General features: G+C 42.2%; 1 protein-coding gene across 3 annotated transcripts in view; it reads right to left on the bottom strand.

Moving 5' to 3' along the window:
• The window catches only part of srfb (serum response factor b), a 37,926-nt gene extending 15,435 nt beyond the window's left edge, over positions 1-22,491 (bottom strand). For 2 of the 3 annotated variants that reach the window (XM_053502466.1, XM_053502468.1), the window contains exons 1-2: positions 21,422-22,490; positions 8,688-8,954 (exon numbers count right to left, since the gene is read on the bottom strand). In XM_053502466.1, the coding sequence (XP_053358441.1) occupies positions 8,688-8,954; positions 21,422-22,072 (918 nt within the window). In that variant the 5' untranslated portion in view covers positions 22,073-22,490. Of the gene's footprint in view, positions 1-8,687; positions 8,955-21,421 lie in introns of all 3 variants that reach the window. The other variant, XM_053502467.1, reaches the window with a different exon arrangement.
• Between the last annotated feature and the right edge of the window lie 885 nt (positions 22,492-23,376).

Genomic DNA, 23,376 nt, shown 5'->3' with positions numbered 1-23,376 from the left:
GTTATATAATGGCTGGAATGCACTATTCAGGACCAGCAAAAGCACAATCGGACTGGATGGACGGGACGAGTTAACTGTGCGGATCTGTTTAACAAGTTCATGAATCAATACGTAAATAAATAAAACAAGAAAGAGTGAGAGTGAGAGAGAGTGAGAGAGAGAGAGAGAGAGAGAGAGAAGAATGCAAAGTTAAGGGGAGTGCAGCCGGCAGGTTCAAAGTTCAGGTGTGCTGTTTAAACAGCAGCGGGCTTGGATACATCCAACACTAGTGTGCAGTTAGTTTGAGGCCTGGGGCACTAATCAATATATTCAGAGTGATTTGTCCATTAAAAAAAAAAAATTATAAATGTAAAAAAGACGTATGTAATCAGTTGCTGGGCGTCTCATTGCAACTAAATAGGTTTTTTAGGTTAATTTAATAAAACAAATAATAAAAATAAAAAGTCTGAATTACTCAAAAGGAATTACAAATAAAAGCTGGAATATATTGCTAATTATAAAGATGTGCACCTACAGTATACTACTGTAAAGATTACAGATAATCAATTCCTAGACATCAGTTTATGTAATGGAGTTCTAGGGTTCGAACTTTACATAATCGAGCATAATGGAGTGGGTGGTACTCGCCAGTACAATTCCCGAACATATTGTAGGCATCATTACTATTTGAGATGATCTCGTATACACCACTTTAATTTGTGATGTAAAGAGGGAAAAATAAACAAAAAGGGCTGCAAGAGAGAGAGAGAGAGAGGGGGGGGGGGATTGACGTGTGCTCTCTCTTCCCCATCAGAGCGCAACTAGCCAATTGTGAGCATCTGAGAGCTCATGCGTGTGAAAGGGAACAGTTGCCGCTTCCCTCCAAGTGTGTTCAGCTGCCCCGTGACGCAGCATGCCCTGCAGTTCAAAAGGATGGCAGACTTTACTGGCCAGCTCATGGATGGGACGTGACAAACAAATTTTTATTGTAAAAAAAAAAAAAAAAAAAAAAAAAAATAGCCACCACTTTTTTGCTTACATATTTAAGATCTAATAAAAATTATGTCACGTACACAACCATACACGGTATGATATGCAGCGAAATGCTTACACGACTGTCCGTGACCTAAAATAGAAAGATTTCACTCAATGGAGGGAAAAAAAGCATTACAACAGACGAATAACCGAAAGCATCTTTTGCTTTACGCCATATTTTTGTATGTGCCCAAGACTTTTGCACTGAACTATAAGTAAAACAGCTGTTAGGTTTTACTGAGCTTGCTGGAGTTCTTCTGGTAACCTTGTCACACTCGCTCCTTTCTATGTCTGTGTTTTTCTAAAACTTGTAGTCTATACACACGGACAGCACTTGCACATTACAGGAACTCATCTGGGAGTTAGTGCCACGACCCTGTCATCGCTCCAAGTCATTTCAACATGTCTGGATGATTAAAGGAGTTCCTGGGAGGCCGGTGTTTCAGACAGTAGTGAGAAGAAAATTCTATCTGAGCACCAGCAAAACGCTGGGATAAGAACATCAGTGTAGCTGGGGATGATATAGAGAATTGAAGGTAGTTTTTAAACTGTCATTCTGCTCAATCAAAAGTCCTGGTTTGTCCTGAACTCCTAAAACAAAACCCAGAGTGGTTTAGAGCAACTACACACACACACGAGCAATACTCTATACCCCTACACGTCTGCATCCATGCGCCTCAGTGCACGTTCGAAGCACTTACGTATGTGTGCCAGGATTAGTGTGTGTGGCACGCGAGGAGCGGACGGGGTCGGCCCTGGTCATATGATCTTAAGGGTCAGACAGTGATGGGCAGACACAGTGGCATAGCGAAGGAGGGAGCGAGGGAAATAGTAAACGGGGGACAAAAAGAAACGGTGAGAGACTGAGCGCGTGAACAGCTGAGGGTCCTGACAACTGCCAGGAAACATGATCAGACACGGAGAGCTTTTAACCCTTCATGCACCACGATAACCATCTCCACACACTGGAACCTATTGAGGTGGAAACGTCCCCAACCGGCACATCCTGTCTGGCAACAATTAAAGACACGTGACTATTCAGGGGACGAGCCGAGACTGTCAGCAATCAGACATATGGTGAGAACGTAGCAAAAAACAAAACAAAAAAAAAAAAAAAACACGCCACTCGGACACCAACGGCAACAAATGGTCAGGAACAGCAGGCTGGATGACATGAGCCTGAGAACAGATGCATTCTGGGGGATGGAGGAGGTCACGCTATGATGGGTCAGGAGTTTATCTTAAAGGGGAGGTCTGTGTTTTTCTACGTTATTTGCACTGTAATTTTGTTTTCTGACACCACCAACACTTCCGTACAAATTTATAACTCTAAATTTATAACTCCATATCATTATATACATATTCTTTCACTAGATGTGACTTTTTTTTTGTTTTTTGGCACAGACAGGAATTTGTGGCCATCTCTACCAAAATATCCTGAATGATTCTACAGATGTTTAAATAAAGTGTGAAAAATAATAAAAACCCTGCCTGTGGAAGGTGGTTATATGCCACATGCGCAATAGACGGAGCGTTTTTTCTTATCTGTCCTTATGTTTCTTTGCATCGCCCATAAAAATCTCACTTGGAGATAAGGGTTTCTCAGGAACGATTTCAAAAAGTGCATCAACGGTACCCCCTCACATCCCTGTTCCCGTTTCCCAGCCTTTGACAAAAAAAAAATGTTAGAGGGAGGAATGGAAAGAGAGGGCAGAGGGCAATAGAGATTAATAGATAACATCTTTATGCGGTTTTAGTCCATGTAATAAAACACCCACAGCTCTTCCTCCGCACTGAGACCATCTCTTAGGAAACAGAAAACAACGTCTTTAACAGAGCCTTGGCGAATCTAGACCACTTCCAATAATGCAGAAGTGACACTAATGACCAGAGTAGAGCCCATTCATCAAAAAAACAAACAAACAAAAAAAAAATTAAAAACACCCACCTAACCCCAACAAAAGAAACCGCGGTGTTATTTGTACTGCGCTCATTTCTGAAACGGTACGCTAATGACCAGACAAGAAGCGCGCCTTTAAACCTACAGCTCCTGTGAGGCGCATTAGGGTCAGTAGCGTAGCTGTAGGTTTGCGCGAGGCTTCAATTACGCGGAAACGGAACGACACAAGCCGCGTGCTGCGCTGCTGCGGGTTTATACGCAGCTCAATACTCGATCCGTCCTAATGATTCTTCTACGTGACGACTAATTACACCGGCGCCGCCGAAGAGGAACCATTAACACGATGCAGATTTTAGAATATTGCCTCCGCAAGCTGATCTATAGCACACAGGGCGTCGATTTGCCTGGGGTCGTTAAAGCTGGAAGAGTGTGAACAATCTGTTTATCGTGGAAATAAGTGCGCTGGATGTGCAGCAGAGACAGAGCCATGCTAACAGCCCCTTCTCTCTCTCTCTTATTCTCTCCCCTCCTCCACCACCTCCTCCTCCTCCTCCTCCTCCAGAGCTCCCACTCGCTGGCTCCCATCTCCTGCCTGTCACCCTGCCAAGGATCCGGAATTCACGGCTCCATTTGGGACTGCTAAAAAAGGCAAGGCAGCCCAAGTAGCAGAGGTGCAGCCAATCAGTGGTGACCTGTGCCGTGCTCGATGCAACATAAGGCCTGAGGGACTCCTCCTCCGAGTGGCACATTAACACACTGTTCGACTTCATCAACCCTGTTGCTGTAAATGTCACTCAGCAACTCGCTGTGGCTCAGTGTCTGATCCACCACACGCTTTTTTAGCGTCCAGCGCGCTGATAAACACGACACAACACCACTAAACTCAGTCTCTGTTATCTAAGTGCTCGTCATTTGCACTTACTCTCTCCTCCTCCTCCTCCATCCTTCACCCTTTCTCTGCTCATCATGGTTGGGGCTGTGAATACATGACCACCAGTCCGGTCCGGTCCGGTCTCGTCTCGTCACACCTCGTACTCATTCACTCCCCTCTCACCATGATGCAAAAAAGGTGCAAACTCCGGGGCAAACTTTTTAAAAACGAACTATACTAACACACAGCCTGGAAGATTGAGTTGAAGGTGTCGAGCCGTAAGATAAACGATTAGTCTGTGCTTTTTGAGTAAGTGCTTACCACAGACACACACGATACTCAGATGAGTTCACAACAGCTGATCATTTTCCAGATAAAGCCAACACTTCTAAATGTAAACTCTAGCCAAACTAAGCCAATTCACCACAAAGGCCGTTCAAATCAAACTGGGACTTTGTCCTCAATGAAGCCTTGAAACTCATCGGCGTTTACCGAAGACTTCAAGCGTGGTGCGGTGATGAGACTCTTGGCTGCAATAAAACTTCTAAACATTGCAGATGTTTTAAAGAAGGCTGTACAGCCATGAATGACGCAATCATTCACATTATTGCCAGATCCCTGTACAGTCCTGACCTCGGTCCAAGCCATTTCCACATGTTTGAGCCCTTAAAGGAGTTCCTGGGAGGCTAGTATTCAGGCAGTCCTTTCCACTTTGATGCAATCTAGTGAAACTCATGAGTGAAACAGGCGATTATATAGAGAAATAAAGATAGACTTTTACTCTCATAACTGTGTTGTTATTCTGCACAATCAAAAGTCTCGGTTTGATTTGAACACCCCTCATATATTGACCCACCCACACCAAAGGCAGAAAAAGAAAGGAAAAAAAATGTCCATTGCTGACACCAATTATGAGCATTTTTCTGGCTGTAACTGTTGAGTATCAATAATGAGCAAAAACCAGTCCACCACCCACCTTTAAAGTTTGGAAGAAGAAGAAGAAAAAATAAAATAAAATCAAACATAAAAGTGCAGACTGCATGGCTAACTGACTGCCTATTTACACAGAACATTCACGGTTACATTTCTGGTCCAAGGTAGAGCCTGGCAAGGTTAGGAATGATACAACACCGAACAGCATGTCGGAATAAAAACATCCACCGTTTCTAATAAATCCCGGCCCGGGAACGGCCAGCAGCGTGGTGCGGGATGAAGCAAGGACAGAGTACAGGCTAGCTGGGTCAGAGCCATGTTTAGTCATTTTGGTGATTGAGAAGGATGAAATTTTACTCTAATGAGGACTCGGGTAAATACAAACTGCTCCAGGACATAATTACAGCTTTAGTCTTTAGGAAAGCCAGACTAGAGAGAGGGCACAGTCATATCATATAGCAAATTAGGGCTGAAAAATAAGCAGTGGAAATTGGATGTAAAATAAGAATAATAGGCTTGGGGTTTTTTTTTTTTCCCCCCCAGACGACTGATGCTAGATGTTGAGTCTCGTTGACAGGTTTATGGTGATCAGGTGATCCAGTGAGTGTGAGATGATCCAGAAAGCTGCAGGTTCGGAGGCTTTAAACAAAATAGTCGGAGAACCACTAAGCCTTTAAATCAGGAATGATTGGAAACAAAGCATCTCACATACCGCAGAACAATATTTGCAAAGTCTGACTCCACTACGTGTGCTGAGCCGTGTTTTTTTCCCCCAGCAGCTTTAAACTACAAGATGATCGGTTTTAACAGTTCAGATGGATTCATGATTGAAAAAAATAAAATAAAATCTCGAAATGCTTAACACTACACTAAGTTCCACAGGAGAAGAAACCTCTTGAAAAGTTCTGTAGAACAACAAAGCATCTTCTGACCCTGAGCAAGCCGTTTCCCCTTTGACCTCGCTCTCTCAAGCACAAGGGAGCTGCTCACTTTCACAAGTTACAAATAAATAAAGTTTCACGGATTTCTGTGCAGCTTCATGTTTCTACTCGGCAGCTTGGAAAGCAGAACATAACCCCCACTGCTAGCTGCACGGTCACCGGCTAAGAGTAAAAAACACCAGACACCACCATCGCCAAGCAGAACGCACTCGCTGTGGGACTCTGTAAACACAGGAGGCCTTGGACCACATCGGTGCCTCTGCTTTAAAAAAAAAAACCTCAGTGAATTAACATCACCACTGCAGAGAGACATCTTTTAAATATACATCTCCCTAAACGTTTCGCTACATGTATATATATATATTTAAAAAAAAAGTGTAAAGAAAACAGAGGACTCGAAAGACAGCTGCAGCCTATAAGGAATGCGAGGGGCCCGGGCCAAGAGAGCGAGCAGGGAAACCATACCATATAAGGGCATGGAGGCAGAATCGAGTTTTTATCAATGAGAGAAGTGCGCTTAAGTGTGTCTGAGCCGAGGTGACCGTGTGGAAAACCTGGTACGTGTGCCATCCGAGAACTCCTGAGAAACATCAAACATGTCCAGCTATATCCAGTGGATAAACTGGAAGCTGCTTCAAAGCGATACGCCAATTATTCAAGTGCACGGTGTAGGATAAGTCTGAGAGCGCACGGCGCTGCTGGAGCCCTGAGGACACGTAGCCGGTCCGTTCAAGAACTCAATTACACTTTGAGTATCGATCTTTTCGGGCTGCGGGATCGATTCGTCTCGTTGTGAAAAATGCGAGGGATTCGCAACAGCTTTGCTATTAGTTGTGGAAAATAATCTGCACCAAATTAATTTGGCTCATTTGGGATAAGTGGTAGGGAATTTAAATGAAAGACTTGCGAACAAATGGAATTGCAACACATGATTAAGAAAACAGACAACCCATGCTTGTGATCTTAATCATAAATGCATTTAAATTGATGTTGATCCCAAAAAGAATGTGGATTCGATCCACATCTAAGATGAACCCGAGCACATAAGCCTGGACCGATAACCATGTTCCCACTGATGTGTGAGGTAGTGCGAGTTCCTAGTTCTTCCAAGTAAAAACTTCTTCAGAATTATTTGCTACAGAATGGAGCAAGTCCACAAACCCGGAGGTACCAGAAGCTCGGACATTTGGTAATTTGTTTGAGGTTGGAGATCGAACAGCACCCGGGACACGTGAACGTGAATCACTACCAGGCATGAAGTTGTGGGAAACTAAACCCAGAAGGATCAAGCGCAAAATGAACAGTGCATGTTTTTGATGAGTGTGGGCAGATGAAACACCAGCAGGCTTCTGTGCATTTGAGCTGCGCGCCGGGCCGGAGACTGATGCATTACACAGCTCATCTTGGACCGGGTTAAGAGAGTTTACCAGGAGGATCCACATCCACCAAAGCAAAGTCACTTTGGAAGAGGATTAAAAAAAAAAAAAAAAAAAAAGCGAGAGAGAGAAAAGAGAATCATCTATGTCACAGAGAAAGGAAACAAAGTCCAGCTGTAAGCACTGGAGATAAAGGTTGGGTTGATGTACAGCCTCCTTTACCAGAACTCTTTATTAATCATCAAGTCCTTAAATAAATCCCAGACAACAACAAAAAGCCAGCCGCACAACCCTTAATACAGAGTAAACATACTTCTATTAAAAGTATTTCTGAGGTGCTTCATGGGCATTTGGAGCTTTATTTTCATTATTCTTGCTTGATGATTTGCTGTTACAGAAACACATTAAGGCTGTTATGACGGCATTTAATAGGGGAAAGAAAGAAAAACAATCTATAATCTTGGTTAGGGCTGCTCTTCTGACTCACCATTTGCAGTGACATTCAACATTCTATTAATAAGAAATCCTACGTGAAATTAAGGCAGGTGACAAAAGCTGGATGTAACGATCCACAATGCAATAATAATAAAAAAAAAAAAAAAACCCTGACTGAACAATACTCTAGACGCCACAATAGGCACAAGCGGCATGATGCTGCTGGGGTGGTATTAGCATGAAAGCTCACGTTTTGGAACTTGATCTGTTTGAGCAGATGAAGGGATTTGGACGGACTACGGACTAAATTGCTGCAGCTCTCGACTCTTTTGTTAGACATGAAGCAACAGCCAATTCTCATCATCAGCAGGCAGTCACGCAACATTGTGGGCAATATACAAAGTGACTAGCGGAAGTACCCGCCGCTGACGAGAAAAGAGTTTGTAGAAAGTTAAAAGGTTAAAGCTAAAAATAAGCAGATCATCTTTAATGTAAATCAGTGATGTGTGTTTGTTCACACTGAGCACGCAACTTATTAGAAGCTTTTTTTTCCCCAAAGTGGGTTATTAAATACAGCACGTGACTGTTCATAATGTTGCTTTTATTCAACTTTATGGTGCAACTTAAACTATAGACAGATATATATCCAAGTACTGAAAAAGTTTTATTAAAATCTGTGCAGCAGTTGATTTAAGACGCGCCCACAGTTTGACCCATGCGCGGTACGCTGTCGAACATCTGATTTGTAATCTGGCACATAACTGCTCATAACTTCACTTCTACTCAACAGTTTAATTTGATTTATTTAAATTACGCAGGTTTAACTTCAGGAAGATACCAAACTTACGGCAAGGTTTCACTACATTCTGTCCAGCTAGTTTTGTAAAATGCCATAACAAACTCTGGCTGGACAGACATACAGACATAGACATTTTTCAGAGCCTTGTTTCTTGTCCTCCAATCTATGAAACGCAAACATATCCAATGATGACCAATGTACAGACAAAACCTCTCATATTTATATAGATAACCAAAAAAATAACAAAAAAACAACACGATCATAATAGAAGTCTAAACAAAAAACTGACTGAGAATTTAATTACTGAACTCACAGACCACTGACATTCACATGTTAATTACAGAAGATTAAACACGTAATTCATTCCCCCAAAGTAAGTTTCCCTCGAACAGAAAAGAAAAACAGCGCTGAGGCTCACCTTGGTTTCTCCGAGGCTCTCAGATTCAGAAACCTGATAGGTGAGGTCAGTCTCCTCGAAGCCTGTGGCACTCATGCGCTGGTCCGTGGACGGGTCTGAGCGGGGAGGCGAGTCTGGAGAGTTCAGGCACGTTTGGATCAGTGCCTTGCCCGTGTCGCTGGTAATCATGGGCTGAAGCTTGCGCGTGGCGAACGTGTACACGTGGCCCGTTTCGCTCGCCACCAGGAGCAGCACCTGAGTGCCCGTTAGCGTGGAGAGCTCATATGCCTGCCAGGAGGGAAGATCAGGAAGAAACAAGTTATTAGCTGCTTGTATCTAAATGTTGAGGGTGATGTTGACACTTAATGTTCATTATAAGGAAGGGAAGAAAGAAAAAAAAAAAAAGGAACGCATTAATTAAATTAAACAAAGTAATTAAAAAAATATTGCTCATTATCTTAGAAAAAAACAAATTATCTTAACCAAAACTTTTCTGCTCTAAATGGCACGGCCTTTACATAGTCTTTACATAGTATTAGGGTAGTTAGGTTAAACTAAGGTTGTTTTCCCATTAGACACGATTGTTTCGGTTTGTGCTCAGGAACGATTGCCCCTTTCCACCCTCCACACTGTTTTTTGTGCTCCGATACAGCAGGTGGCAGTATGTACCACTTTTCACATTATGACTAATGTCATTAATATTTCAGGAAACATTTTAAAGCGACACCCTCGTGTGCCTTCCTACCGAATCACATAAGGCTTTGTAGGCCAGAGGATGAGATTTGCGTGTGATTTCATCAGAGAAGACAGACGACACTGATGTCGCCACTAAACAGTGATCTACTTCCATTCTCGGGTGTAACTGCTCCCACATTTGATTTGATCTGAGCCCGAGTACGCTGCATCGTTCACAAGGCCACCTCTTCCATTGGACTCGATTTCCAAGTGCGAAACGATTGTATTCTCACTGATCAAAATTAACCAGAGTTTGGGCCTGTGTGTTCTCGGAAGCGATCCCGGGCCGTGATGTAAAAATGCCCTTAAAATGAGACCTCAAGCTGGCACCAAGCTTAGAAACACATGCTGAAAAGTCCCAGGGGTGATGATCAACGAGAAGAAAAGGGTTTACGGCTTTGAATCACACAGCGATGCTCACGAAAAATAATCTATTAAACGGATCCCTCACTGAGGAGATGCTTTCCTCTGGAGAGAGCCAGAGCTTGATGAGGGCGGAGGGAGGTGGGGAGGGCAGGGAAGCTTCAGCCCGGCAGAGCTGCGCTCACGGGCTCTGACGTATAGCTTAAACCTACCTAAAATAACAGAAGATAAGGTTCCAAAAATAGGGAGTGTGATACTGCGAGACTGATTGCTTTCTCTGTGGGGACTGCAGGGGGGACACGGGGGTGGAGAGTTAGGCTACATGCGGAACTGGAGCCATGTGGAAGAAATCCATTGTTAGACAGCAGAAATTTAATGTCATTTAATCTTTTACATATATATGGTTTCACCTTGTGAAAGACATGTCTCAGGAGTTAGGGTGAGACATGATAGAGTCTGAGGACTTATTTTAAGTATATTAGGGATGGAAATCACCAATCACGTCACGTTACAGTATGATATCATGATGCCTAGGTGCCGATTCGATTAAAATCCTATAAGTATCATAATTTAATATGACATTTTCCTACATTTCTGATTTTGTTAAAATTTTAAACCTTTAAAAAAGTTTAATGATCAATTAAAAGTAGCCATATTCCCTAAAGAATCGTTCTTACTTAAAAACCAAGCACAGCAATTAAACTATACAAAGTAACTTCAAATGCAAGAGTTGAACATTTAACTAATATCCGCAATAATTATTTCTTCTAAACAAACTTGGAAAATAATCAATTCCTACCACATGGGATGAAAATGTGCGAATAGTTCAGAGTGCACCAACTGTAGGATTATGAAGAAACAGACGTTTTACCTCCTCAGATCCCTTCCAAGTTTCAAAACTTAAGTTGACAGTGAGAGCTTGTTGTGCTTTGAGACTGGTGAAAGCGCGGGAAATGAGTGGGCTTGAAACTAATTCGCGTAGAGTTTGAAGGAAACGGCAGATTGTATCCTTTAACGCGCGTGACTTATAATGAAACATTAAAAAACATGTTTCTGTTGAGCCACTTTGAAGCTTGTGTGCTCGGTACAGAATCGTTTATATTTGAGGGTGATGGGCCGAACACCGGTTCATCTCTATTACAAATGTAAAAAAAAAAAAAAAAAAATTTAAACCTAGGAAGCAATAACTTTCCTAACTATTCTTGTTTTTAGATTTTTTGATAAATATTTATTAAGTAATGTTGCCTAAGAACATCTGTCGCAGTCAGGATCAATTCACACAGCGTGTCTTTATGATGGCTGACACACTGCAAATTCGACGCTGGCTACACACTCTCCGCTTTAATATAAATATTTGACATTTAGTAGAAGCGTTTACTGAAGTGAGCGAGGAGGTCATTAGCAGGGTACTGTATATTCATGCTGGAACTTAAGAACTTATCTAAACCCCCTGCAGTGTTGTTTCTCTGACAAACATTTAAACATCACTGATATTTGAATTCTGTGCTTTTTAAACTCCGCCAGTACTTGGTTCCACCACGAACAACTGGAACGACATCGTTATCTTGAAGAAAAGGTGCAACACCCCACCCCCAACTCCCCTACCGGACGGAATCTGTACCATCAGGACACACCTGGTGTCACTTCTACTAGGACAATTTATTGTATATATATTTCATTTAAAATTGCTATGACATGACTAATTTGGATGAAATAAAATCCTCAGAACACTTTGAATTTATATATTGCCCCACCTCCCCATGTCAAACTAGTGCAAACCTTATTTGCTGATGTTTTTAAAGATGAAAGTTCCATTTAATCTTTCACACGGCAAATATTTATCAGGCTGATGTTACGAGACAAAAAGCTGCCGCAAGGAAAACTAGTGCTTGGGAGAGGAGGGGGGTTTGAGGTTTTTTACAGAACTTGTATTTTGGAAGTCAATAACCTGATAATACACCGGTGATTAACAGCAAAACTGGGACTTTATAACCCTATCCACTACATACACCTTTTTTGAGAACCAATCTCATAGAAACATGCACATTCAAAGGCTTGCAAGCACTTGATGCTCAATATACACAGCCTTGAACAAACTTCTCTAGTTAAATACTATTTAAATGTTCTGAATTTACATACACCAAAGAAGTCGGAGTCACTTTCATAGAGTTTTACTGGATGTACATATTTCACTAAGAGTTTTCTACAGCACTATTATGTTACGTTATAGAAAAGAATATTTATATAAAATGAATAATTCAGCCATGTTTAAATCGATCTTTGGTTACTCGATTTTATTTATTTAACTGATATTTAACTGATAGTTTTCAATTCAGAATTGATTTATATAACTTATGATTAGATAAATCATAAATATAATTTATGTCAACTTCCAAATATTAAAATGGTCTAAACTGATCAAATTCCTAAAAAAAAAAATAATAATAATAATAATAATAATAATAAAAATACATCACAGCTTTTGCAGACCAAAAACAACCTGCTTCCATCTTTTGCAAATACTTGTGCAGATTGAAATTTTCTGTATTTTTTTTTTTACAGCCAAGGCCAAAAAGAATTATAAATTTAAATTAAGTGAGGTTTTTGTGTTTAATCTCTATTTTATATTTTACTTGTCTTTTCTAAATGTATTGATTGTTTTTATATGCAAAGATATGATTATAGTGTTAAAAACTGGTAATATTGTTAATATTTTCTCTGTGGCTGGAACGAATTATCTGCATTTACATCATTTCCTATGGGAAAATGTATTTTGCATTATGAAATTTTCGCCTTAAGAGCTCGCCTCCAGAACGGATTAAACTTGTATGCCGAGGTAGAGCTGGATTGTTTTGTATGAGACGTTAATGAATAATAAGCCATTGAGGATTTGGCCTGACGGCATTGCAGTGACTTAAATGCAAAAAAAAAAAAAAAAAGGTTACCTATTGAGAATGATTCTTTATGTAAATCCTATGCAAGCAAGTGATGTAAATGTAATGTACTCCTTTCAAGGTTTAAGGTGCAAACACATGATACAGCACTAGAGTAAGATTTTAGGCTCAGCAAAAGTAAAAATACAGTTTTAGGAATCTTACAGATATACAGGGGCGGACAAAAGTATTGAGACAATATATATATATATTCCCAACCCTACAGTCAAGATAATAATTTGTAATTGTATGCAAGAACATTGCTATACAATAATTAATATTTAGTATGAAGTTCTTTATTGAAGCACTCTTGCTGGATCCGGCTGGGCATAGAGTCAAGAAGGCGTCTGCATTAATCTGGTGTCACTCGCCCAATCCACGCCTGCTTAATCGCTTCCTGAAGATCATGTGTGGAAATTTGCCACAGAATTTTGCAATTCACTGCAGAATTCCCCAAGTACAGCCATTTTTCTGGTCACCCTGGCTTCAGAAAGTTACTAAACCTGTCACATTTGTTGTGTTAGATCTATAAACTAAACCAGCTATTCTAATGAGCACAACTCTTCAGCATGATAAGCTCGAGGTAATTAGTGACATCACCTGTTTTTTGCGCATATGCATTACATGTGCTGCCTTAATACGTTTGGCCACCGCTCTACACACACACACACACACACACACACACACTTAAAACAAGGAGTGAAATCAGAACTTTGCTGATTTGGTGAGTCATTTGTGAGGAACACAGTGCTCGTGGGCAGGAGTGTAAAGCCGTGTGATCTGTGGCGCTCCTCTGAGATCATAATTAACTCTGCTGACAAATGATGCTGTTTGACTTGGATCAGAGCGAAGGATATCATTACCCAGCCAATTTCAACATTAACTAGATTGCAAAGAGAAGAGAAAAAAAAAAGGAACGCTCTGGTTGGCAGGCACCTGCACACTTTATCCTACTGAACAGTGAGGAAACCAAACAGATGTCTGTAGTACAGTGCTTTCATCATGTCTTCATCATATCGCTACGTCTATACGCATTTCAGCCTGATTCACTGTGGTTATGACAAGGCTGATGAGCTGCTTCCTGCAACAGGACGACACACACAGAGCAACAGCAGACTTGAGCAATGGTTTCACTTTAATCAGCCTAGCGACCAAACGATTTAACCAGCCCGCGACTGCGAAGTCTGGCAGCTCTGTGGCCCTTGTTTATATTTACATACTTGATCGTTTGATAGGGTCAATGCCTCGTCTCTTACCCATAAGCCCCTGTGCATACTGAAAGCGTGAAAGCCGCAGCGTTTAGAGGACGGAGAGACCCTTGCCTGGGGGAGCGATCATTACTGTGCGAGAGTGCAGGTTCAAGGTTACAAGGCCACAAGCGGTGAGGACAGGCCTAGTGACTTGCACATACTCTGTAACAGCTTAATAATTGACGTTTGACTTTCAGGGTTTTCAGAAGCCACAGGCGAAATGTGTAGCATAGGGTCCGAACACAAAAGCAACCAAAAACCCCTGCCTGGTTAACATGATAAACCAACAAATCTAGTTGCTATTATAGTCTTATGATTACAGATTTTCAGTTCTTTGTATAACTAAAAAAGCTATTTCATATGTTTATAAGTCTAGTTTAAGTTATCCCTTAAAGCTCAGAACATTTAAATAAACATATATAGAGCTCAAGATTGTGTAGGATAGTGACTTTTTTTTTGTTGCACAATATAGGCTAAACCAATATAATATATAAATAAAAATAATATAATAAACCAAATTTTACTTGTTATATAGACGACTGAACGAAAAAGGTTTAACTGGGTCACAAAGACACACAATCACACGTTTATATGGTTGTTTTCAGAGGTTTCCATGACCCAAATAGAAATAAACAATAATAATAATAATAATTCAATTTTGAGAGTTCTACATTTTTGCAACTTCATACACATATTCCGGAAGTGGTAAAATTTAACCTTTATAAAAGTAAAGATAACTTGTTCCACCAGACGTAACCGGAAACCTAAATACAAATCTAAAGCCTCCGCATTAACACACCAGAAAGGCTTCAATATAAGCAGATATTTTTTAAATCGTCATTCATCTGTAATAAATTGTTGACACGTATCTGTGCCTCTTTGGTTTTAGGGGTTTTAATCTGTTAATTGTTTAATATTTAAAAAAAAAAAATCCTTTTTTGGAGATCCAACTGGTTATTGCAACAGAAAATAATAAAAAGATGATTAGACTATAAAAAGAAGAGAAATTTAGTACAGAACGGCAAAATAATAAATGTTGTTAGTTTTTGATAAAACAGAATATTTATTTTTATTTTTATAACAACCAAAAAAAAAATTACACCAAAATGTAACATTTCGTACGTTTACTTAAATTAACACAGTTAGGTTGGATTATGGTTATCGCTCGACTAGACCAATTAATTGGCCCAATTCAAGCAGACGCCATATAAACTTAAACATGTGTCCTGTTATATTGAACTTCCAGCTGGCTAACACACAGTATGACTACAAAACCATTCCTGCTCTCTGTTATCACCCGAATGGGGATGTGTTCCCTGTTGAGTCTGGTTCCACTCAAGGTTCCTTCTTATTGGCATCTCATGGAGCTTTTCCTTCTGATCATTTTGATTCATACACATTTTCACACACATTTCCATAATTTTTGACCATTGTTAAAAGCGTTTTATAAATAAAATTGACCTTGTCCCTGGTCTGACTCTGTTACGTTCGGTGGCACCTCGACCCCTTTCAGTGTGTTAGTATTGTACTCCCGGTTGATCCATTATGTCACAGACTGGTAGCATGTCAGGCAGTGGAAACATGAACAACTTACATGTTAACTTTACAGCTCTGTATGTTTTGTGAATGCTCTGGGCTTTACTTTTTGTATAAATCAGATTCACACTATCCCCTGTGCTTGCGGTGATATCTGATGATAGGCAACACCACCAGATTGTTGGGAGCTTCTCCCACTGCCACACATTCAAGCAGACTCCATATAAACTTGAACATATGTCTTGTTATATTGAACTTCCAGCTGGCTAACACACAGTTGTTCTTCTGGGTAGGGAACGCGGAGAATGCTGTGCCGATTTCTAGGTCCGACTGAATTTCGTGCAGGAGTTAGTCTGACTTTGACAAGTTCAGTGACTGACTGACTCATTTGCATCAGCTCTACTTACTATGTTGCAGTCATTCTTTCAGCTGCTACTACTGGCGCAGGTGTATGGTTTATGCCGGATGCCCTTCCTGATGCAACACTAGCACCAAGGATGCCCAACATCCAGTGGCCAGGTTTGAGAATGGGCTGGGAATCGTTCTTCCTTATGGCAAGAGAGAAGCCTACCACTGTGCCACCAATACCCATGCTTACTGACAATAGTACAAACAACAGCTCTAAAATTCATTATACGGCTTCTAATATTTCTTTGTTAAATATAAAGGACATTCAAGTCAAACCTGGACTTTTGATGGTACGGAATAACAGAACAGTTATCAGAGTAAAAACTGCTGCACTAATGCACTTATCCCAGCTTTTCCTTAGTGCTTGTATGTGAGAACGTTTTCTCAGTAAACCGGAGCTGTGATCAATTAGTCCGTTTTATGTCTGAAACTCTGGCCTCCCAGCAACTCTATAAATGGCCCAAATCTGTGGAAATCTCTTGGAGCAATTGTGAGGTCAGGACTGTACAGGGCATATGGAAACAACTCCCAGCCAAGTTCCTGTAACGTGCAAGTGGTGTTTGTGTGTACGGTTCCCACAGACAGCTGTTGACAAGTTAGCCATCGATTTTTCGAGGATCAGACGTTCTTCTTGCTGATTGTTCACTGGGATGAAAGCAGTGGGCCCTGAGCCACCTCAGCAGGGAGCGTCATTCACGGACATATGGCCTTCTTTAGAACGTTTGCACCAAATGTTTTATGGTGACTCATCGCAGTACTTCTCTTGAAGCCTTTTTTTTGTTTGTTTTAAATGTCACTCGGTTTTTACGCCTTCATTCTCCAGAAATGTCATCACATGTCCCAGTTTGACTTGAACGCCCCTCGTGCTACATCAAAATCATTCCACTTCTACTGATGATCCGTACTACTTTTACTTCATGCAAACTTCTCCCAACCGCACCCAGACACTGCTGGCTCAAGTCAAAAATCTAATATCCAGTCATTCTGTTTTTTTAAGAAATAAGCGGTCAGGTGGTGGTGATGTTGTGCAAGTACCATCAATACCTTCGGTATCTGGAATCAAGATGTTGGCAGCAGATCCTTAAAGTTTTTAAAGGATTTGTCCGACATGTCCCATACATGCTTGAGCGGATTTATATCTGGGAAATCTGGAGGACAAGACAACACTTTGAACTTCCCCAAACAATTTTCAGCAGTGTCATTAGTGGAATATTAGCGTCAATGCAAAAGCACCTAACGTTGAAGAGAGCGATCGGTATCAAAGCAACCTCAGCATGAATGCCAAGGTGTCGCAGCATCGCATTACCTCCACTGGCTTGCATTATTCCCAGAGTAAAAGGTGACTCATTAGACTGGGCCACCTTGGCCCATTACTTATCGTTTCAGTCCTGATGCTCATGAGCCCACTTTCGTTTTAACCCATTCTCAGCAGTAGGCAGGTTTTAGCATTCGCCCTCTGACAGCTGTGTGTCTACACAACCTCATAAGCGGCAAGCTGTAATACACGGTCAATCTCCTGACAAAATCACGCTACAGTAACTCATATGTAAGTTACATCAAATAAGGTCTGAGTGCCCATGACCCTGTCAACGGTCGTCCTTTTTTGGACCACTTTACCAAATAGTGGCGCACCGCATGCCATTTTTCTTAGTTGAGCTACCAACCAGGAAGGAAGAAGGCGATCATGCTGTTTCATATTTTTTAAAGAAAGCACATCATTTGATAGCAGCGGTCCATTTAACTGGCTATGGTAAAGATGCTGCGAGACTGCAAATAGGCCAAATTCAAACCCTCACATTCGGATGAAACACATTTTTGATATTTCGGAGACTGATTGTTCAGGTCACAAGACTCTGATGCGAACATACTCTGACCATAACTATCGTGTAACTATTTTGCACCGTGTCAAGATCACTCGGATCCTTACACGTGCCCGTTTTTCCTGCTTCCAACACATTAAGAGAATTAACTTCCAGGAAACTAACGGTTCACCTGCTGCCCAAATTATCTTACTCCTTTAGAGGTGCCACTGTTCTCTCTCCTTCTCTTCTGCTCTCCCCTTTCCTTTTCTCTCTCGAGCTACATATGTTGTTCCTGAGCTGCCAGTGATCCAGACTCCCTCTGCCCTCTGGACCTGTCTGACTCATCCAGGTGCCCTGTGTGTCTCTTGGGATGCGTCTGGTACCTAGGGACGGTTTCACTCTACCATGAAGACGGTTCAGCCTCGACTGATGTTGACAGCTGTCTCTAAGGACTTGACTTGGCTGCAGTTGTGTGATAGAGAGTGCTGAACTGGCTGCCATCTAACACACAGTATGAATGCAGATCAATCTCTGCTTTTTGTTTCACCCAAATGAGGATGGGTTCCCTGTTGGGTCTGGTTCCTCTCAAGGTTTCTTCCTATTGCCATCTCAGGGAGTTTTTCATTGCCACTGTCGCCCTCGGCTTGTCAGAGACAATCTGACCATTTTGATTCATACACATCCACATTCCATACAAACTTAAATCACTTTTTTGATTGTGTAAAGCTGCTTTGCGACAATGACAATTGTTAAAAGCGCTATCCAAATAAAATTAATTGAACTAATGAAAATATTAGGATTTGTACCCCCTAAACACTGTATAATGGCAGGTGCATGTTGTGCAGTGTGCAGATTGGGAACAAGATTGGAGAGATGCCTCAGAAGAAAAGTACTTTAAACTAAAAATGATCTTCCAGAGCATTTCAGGTTATTTATGGCAAAAGATCTGTGATGCTGTAAAAGCTGTGAATGCGGTCTGTACCATGGGTTAAAGAACTAAAATAATAAAGTGGTTTGATGGCACATGGAGTGAAGACCTCTGTGACTTTAATTAAAGTTTCTCGAAGAGGGCAGCGTTTTTTTTAATCTACGTATTGCAGAGTCCTCATGGCAGTCATTCAATCATCCGTCTCATCAAGTAGATCTGGACGATCTCTACAAACACACACTAACAGGAACACGAAAGCCATTCAGAAGCAGATTGCACACAGTAATATGGGAGGTTTTAGAGTCTTGATTGGAATCAATTGACTAACAGTATCTCTTTAGTCCTAAAATAAATTGATCCAATCATTATAAATCCTCTCAAAATGTATAATAATCTAAATTTGATATGAGGCATTTTTATGTTTATTAATTTTAAAATGTCCATGCATTCCTTGGAAGAGTGCTCTCGAAACACTTGTTAAATTTTCTTTAAGAGGAGAGCAAAAATAAGAAACAGTTTGTGAATTCCAGAAATGAATGGAATAAACAGGAACAAATCATGGATATGATCAAAAATAAAGTTGTGTCGTACAGCTCTTCTTGCAAACCCATCCACAAAACACTGAGCCTTGGACTGGGTATGCCATGTCCCAACCTGTCGCAACATTGCTGGTTTTGAAGGCAAAATATGCCGGCACTGAGAACTCGATAGACTTGGCACCTAATCAAACCTGCTCTTCAATCCAAGAAAAAGAAAAAAAACCTTCATACACCATCTTGCTTTTTTTTTCAGCTGAGAACGATTCGACACGTGTTTAGTCACACAGGAAAACTAAACTGCAGGCAGAGCCAATTGATCGTGGTAGCGTTACTGCATATAAGTGTGCTCTACTTTTACACACACAGGTAGATCTGTGTGCTGAACAAAGGTCAGCTTGCAGAGGCATTGCAATTGCTCACTTTGGAAAGCACATCTGCCCCTTAGTACTGAAAATACAGCATATCCTGGTTATGTCACTACTTCACACTAGACCGTGATTGAGCTTGGGGTGTATTAAAGTCATCCTGATTAATGCAATGCAAAACGCATTACATCTTTAATTACAACCAGGCAGTGAGGAAAAACACTCTGCAGACAGATAGAAAGACTACGAAGTATCCGACATCGCCAAGTCTCCGGCTAGCTGTCGGCGTGTGACGAAAATGCAGGAACAATCCAGCAGGTGGTTACACACACACACACACACACACACACACAGAGTCGGGCTGTTGGAGAACCGCTCTGCATTACAGGAGCCTTCAGCAATGACATCATACACCCATTTGGACAGCTGACCAGAGGAACAAGGGCAGGTGATGACCTTCTACAGGTCAGTGGGGCTACAGTAAAACATGCACAAAGGGGGAGGGAAGCTAAAGTTGCTCCACAACATATAGATGCCTTGGGACAGGTGGTAGGCGGTGTCGCTGTGGGATGTGGATTGGCCTTGAATTTGGTCAAAGATCTTTCCACTGTATAATTACAGTCAGGATTAAAGACCAATTTGCTTTCTACCTATAAACCTTAGCACATCGGAATCTCCATTTGGATGGCATGGTAGTCAAGTTAAGCCAAACAATGAGTTAAAGGATGCAGGGCTCAAGTGCAATTCATATTGCTACTACAAACCTAAGGCAATTTCGGGAACCCTGCATCAACATGAACATACTAAAGAGGTGAAAAACGGAAGGAAAGAGCGAGACGCATTACCCTAACCAACTTCCTGTGCTTTCCAGGACTGCCCCGACTGGGATCCCTGCCAACAAGGCAAATGAGGTGCAACCACGGCAGATAGTCCAAGTAGCAACACTGGGAAGGAGTTTGTTGACATTAACAAGGCCTGACAACAATTTGTGATCTTTAAAAGAAAAGAAAAAAAAAGATCCTTTAAACTTATGTTTTTTAAGAGACATTCTCATGCTCGCTGCTTGAAACAGAAAAGGATATAAAGCAGGAATTGACTTTTATTTAACTACGTAATAATTAAGAAGAAGAAGCAGGAGCTCAGATTAACGTCAGTATACAACCTCACCTGAACTCAGCCTGAAGGACAGAAAGCAGATGTGAAGCACTCAACCACCTTCACTTTCAGTGCAGTTTCTCTTGATTCTTAACGTTCATAAATACACCGTGTTTGACATGATTTTAGCTGAACATTCGGTCTCGGCAATGCCAGGACACAATGTTATAGCAGGCACGTGCAACTTGCATCCAAAAATATCCAGGCTGCGCTTCATTGATGAAGAGAACGCTTCATGTAGGCCAACCTCTGCGAGTGTGTACAGAAGGGTGGAGGTGGCGGTGGTCAGAAATAGAGAATGTCAGTTGCTCTGTTCTATTTAAAGCTCACAGCCAGTGGGGTCTGCTGTAATTCCCAGCCACCATTTGCCACAGCACAGGACATGCAACAGTGTCATCTCCATTACACAGGGACAGAGAGACAGAGACAGATGTGCGTGTGTGTGGAGAAAGTTAGAGATAAACAAAGATTGAAATAAGTTCATGTTGAGTTTAAAGTCCTGCTCCCATCCCATAAGTCACTCAGAGTTTGTTTACACAGCACTTAAAGGTTATACAGACTGAGCAGTTTAGGAGTCCACACCACATGTGGCCCAAAACTTACACACACACACACACACACACACCTACATCACAGCTTAGATCATGGACTGAAAACCATCCAAAGATATTTGGAATTAAATCATGGACTACATCTGCTTGTGTGTGTGTGTGTGTGTGTGTGTGTGTGTGTGGAGCTCACCTTCTTCATGATGCCAGTCTTCCTCTTGCTGAAAGTCGTATACCGCCGCAACTTGTTGTCTATGAACTCCATCTTAATCTTGACTCTCCCGCGTGTTTTCTTGCCCGGCTTTGCCCCGGCGACTCCGCCGCTCAGCACCCCGTATCCCCCGGGTGGAGCTCCGGCCTCCTGGCCGATTCCAGCGCCTTCCATCTCGGCTCTCTCCCGCTTCACCCCCCGCCTGCTGCTTCCCGAAGACCCGGTCGGTTCGTCATCGTCTCCGGATTCGGAATCCGCGTCCGAGGCGCTGCATACCTGCGGCACGCCGACTTCTTTGTCCCGGTCAAATCTGGCGGGTATCACACCGAGTCCTCCCACCATGCCAGGCTGAGTGGCGGCCTGAAGTGCGCTCAGCCCGCTGCCGTTCCCGGGTCTGACACCCGCTCTGGAGGAGATCCCAGGCCCGCTGCCTCCCAGCATCCCCGCGCTCTCCCCCAGGCGTCCTGCAGCACCAGGGAAAGGAGCTCCGGTATTCACTGCCTGTCCGGCCCGAGCGAGTCCCGCGCGCAGCCCGCCGCCGAGCACCACAGAGCCGTGAGCCGCACCACCCGCGCCCGCTGATCCGTTTCCGCTCAGTGCCGACCCAGCCGGGCTGGATAACATCCTATTCATGAGAAAACGCGGAACGCCTAAACGCCGAGCAGCCGTCCGTGTTCGTGTGCGCAGTAAATATTATAACAGGCACATTAAACAAACCGAAATGAAAGTAAAACAAACGCATGGACCTGCACGGCAAACTTCTCCCCTCTGTTTTTTTTTTTTTTTTCTTCCCCCTTAAGGTTTACCGCTGCTGCTGCCCCCGAGATCCTTCACACCGGCTTCAAGCTCACATCACCTCCCCGTTTTCCCAAACCCCGTGCTGCTCTCTCTAAAAGGAAACCACGCACAGCGCCGTCGCGATCAATCCGCCACGTCAGTTAGTCCCTACTGTAAACACAGGAAACATCTACACCGACCTGGGTAAATACGCAGCGGTCGCGATCGTTCTCTGCAGCCCCTTCCCCGAGCCACTAGCGAGTCAACACGGTGAAATATGCGCGGTGTATTTTGTAAATAATTCGCGCAACAGAAACGAGATCCATCCGCACGGATCTACTTTCCTCCATATAAAGAGATACAATGTTTCCTTATAAGGAGTTGTCGCTCCATATTTGGTGAGTCACAGTGACGCGCTCCGATTGGTTTCTGCGAGAACTGCTCGAAAGGCGATTGGACCAAAAGCTAATCTCATTTGAATAAATACCAAAATGGTTGCGCTCGCACGGACGTCATCGTGAGGAGGAGGGAGGTTGTCCAAACTCAGGCGGTCATCAATTATTACTGTGGAGCGCCGAGGACGCCTCGGGGAGTAAATACACTCAAGAGTGGACACGGGTCATTCTGGACAATTTAACTTTGGGATTAAAAAATGAATAAAAATATTGGTTATATTTTGACTTTATACACAGATACACTATATGGACAAAAGCATTTGGCCAAACCTGTTCATTATTGAATTGTTTCAGTCAGGACCCTTATCCCCAGTGAAGGGCAATCTTGATGCTGTAGCATACCGAGACATCTTGGACATTTATATGCTTCCAAATTTATATGTGGAAAGAGTTTGGGGAAGGCCCTTTTCTATTCCCTAGTGCACAAAGCAAGAACTATAAAGACATGGTTTCTTCAGTACTTGGACTAATCCCGCCCCCCATTTAAAAAACAAACAAACAAACAAACATCCCTTCCCGACTGAGTTTGAATGATGGCACTCGGTTAGTAGCCTAGTAACCCAGTGTAAGGATCTATCCAATGACGGAAACTTCAAAGCACCTTTTGTAGGTTGCTCTGTATAAGATCATCTGACAAATGCCTAAATGTAAATAGTTTGACGAGTTCGGTGTGGAAGAACTTCACTGGTCCGCACAGAAGGTCCC

The sequence above is a fragment of the Clarias gariepinus genome, chromosome 8 (genome assembly GCF_024256425.1).
Source record: "Clarias gariepinus isolate MV-2021 ecotype Netherlands chromosome 8, CGAR_prim_01v2, whole genome shotgun sequence".
In the NCBI taxonomy this organism is placed as follows: domain Eukaryota; kingdom Metazoa; phylum Chordata; class Actinopteri; order Siluriformes; family Clariidae; genus Clarias; species Clarias gariepinus.
This window is presented reverse-complemented; position numbering and strand designations above follow the sequence as displayed.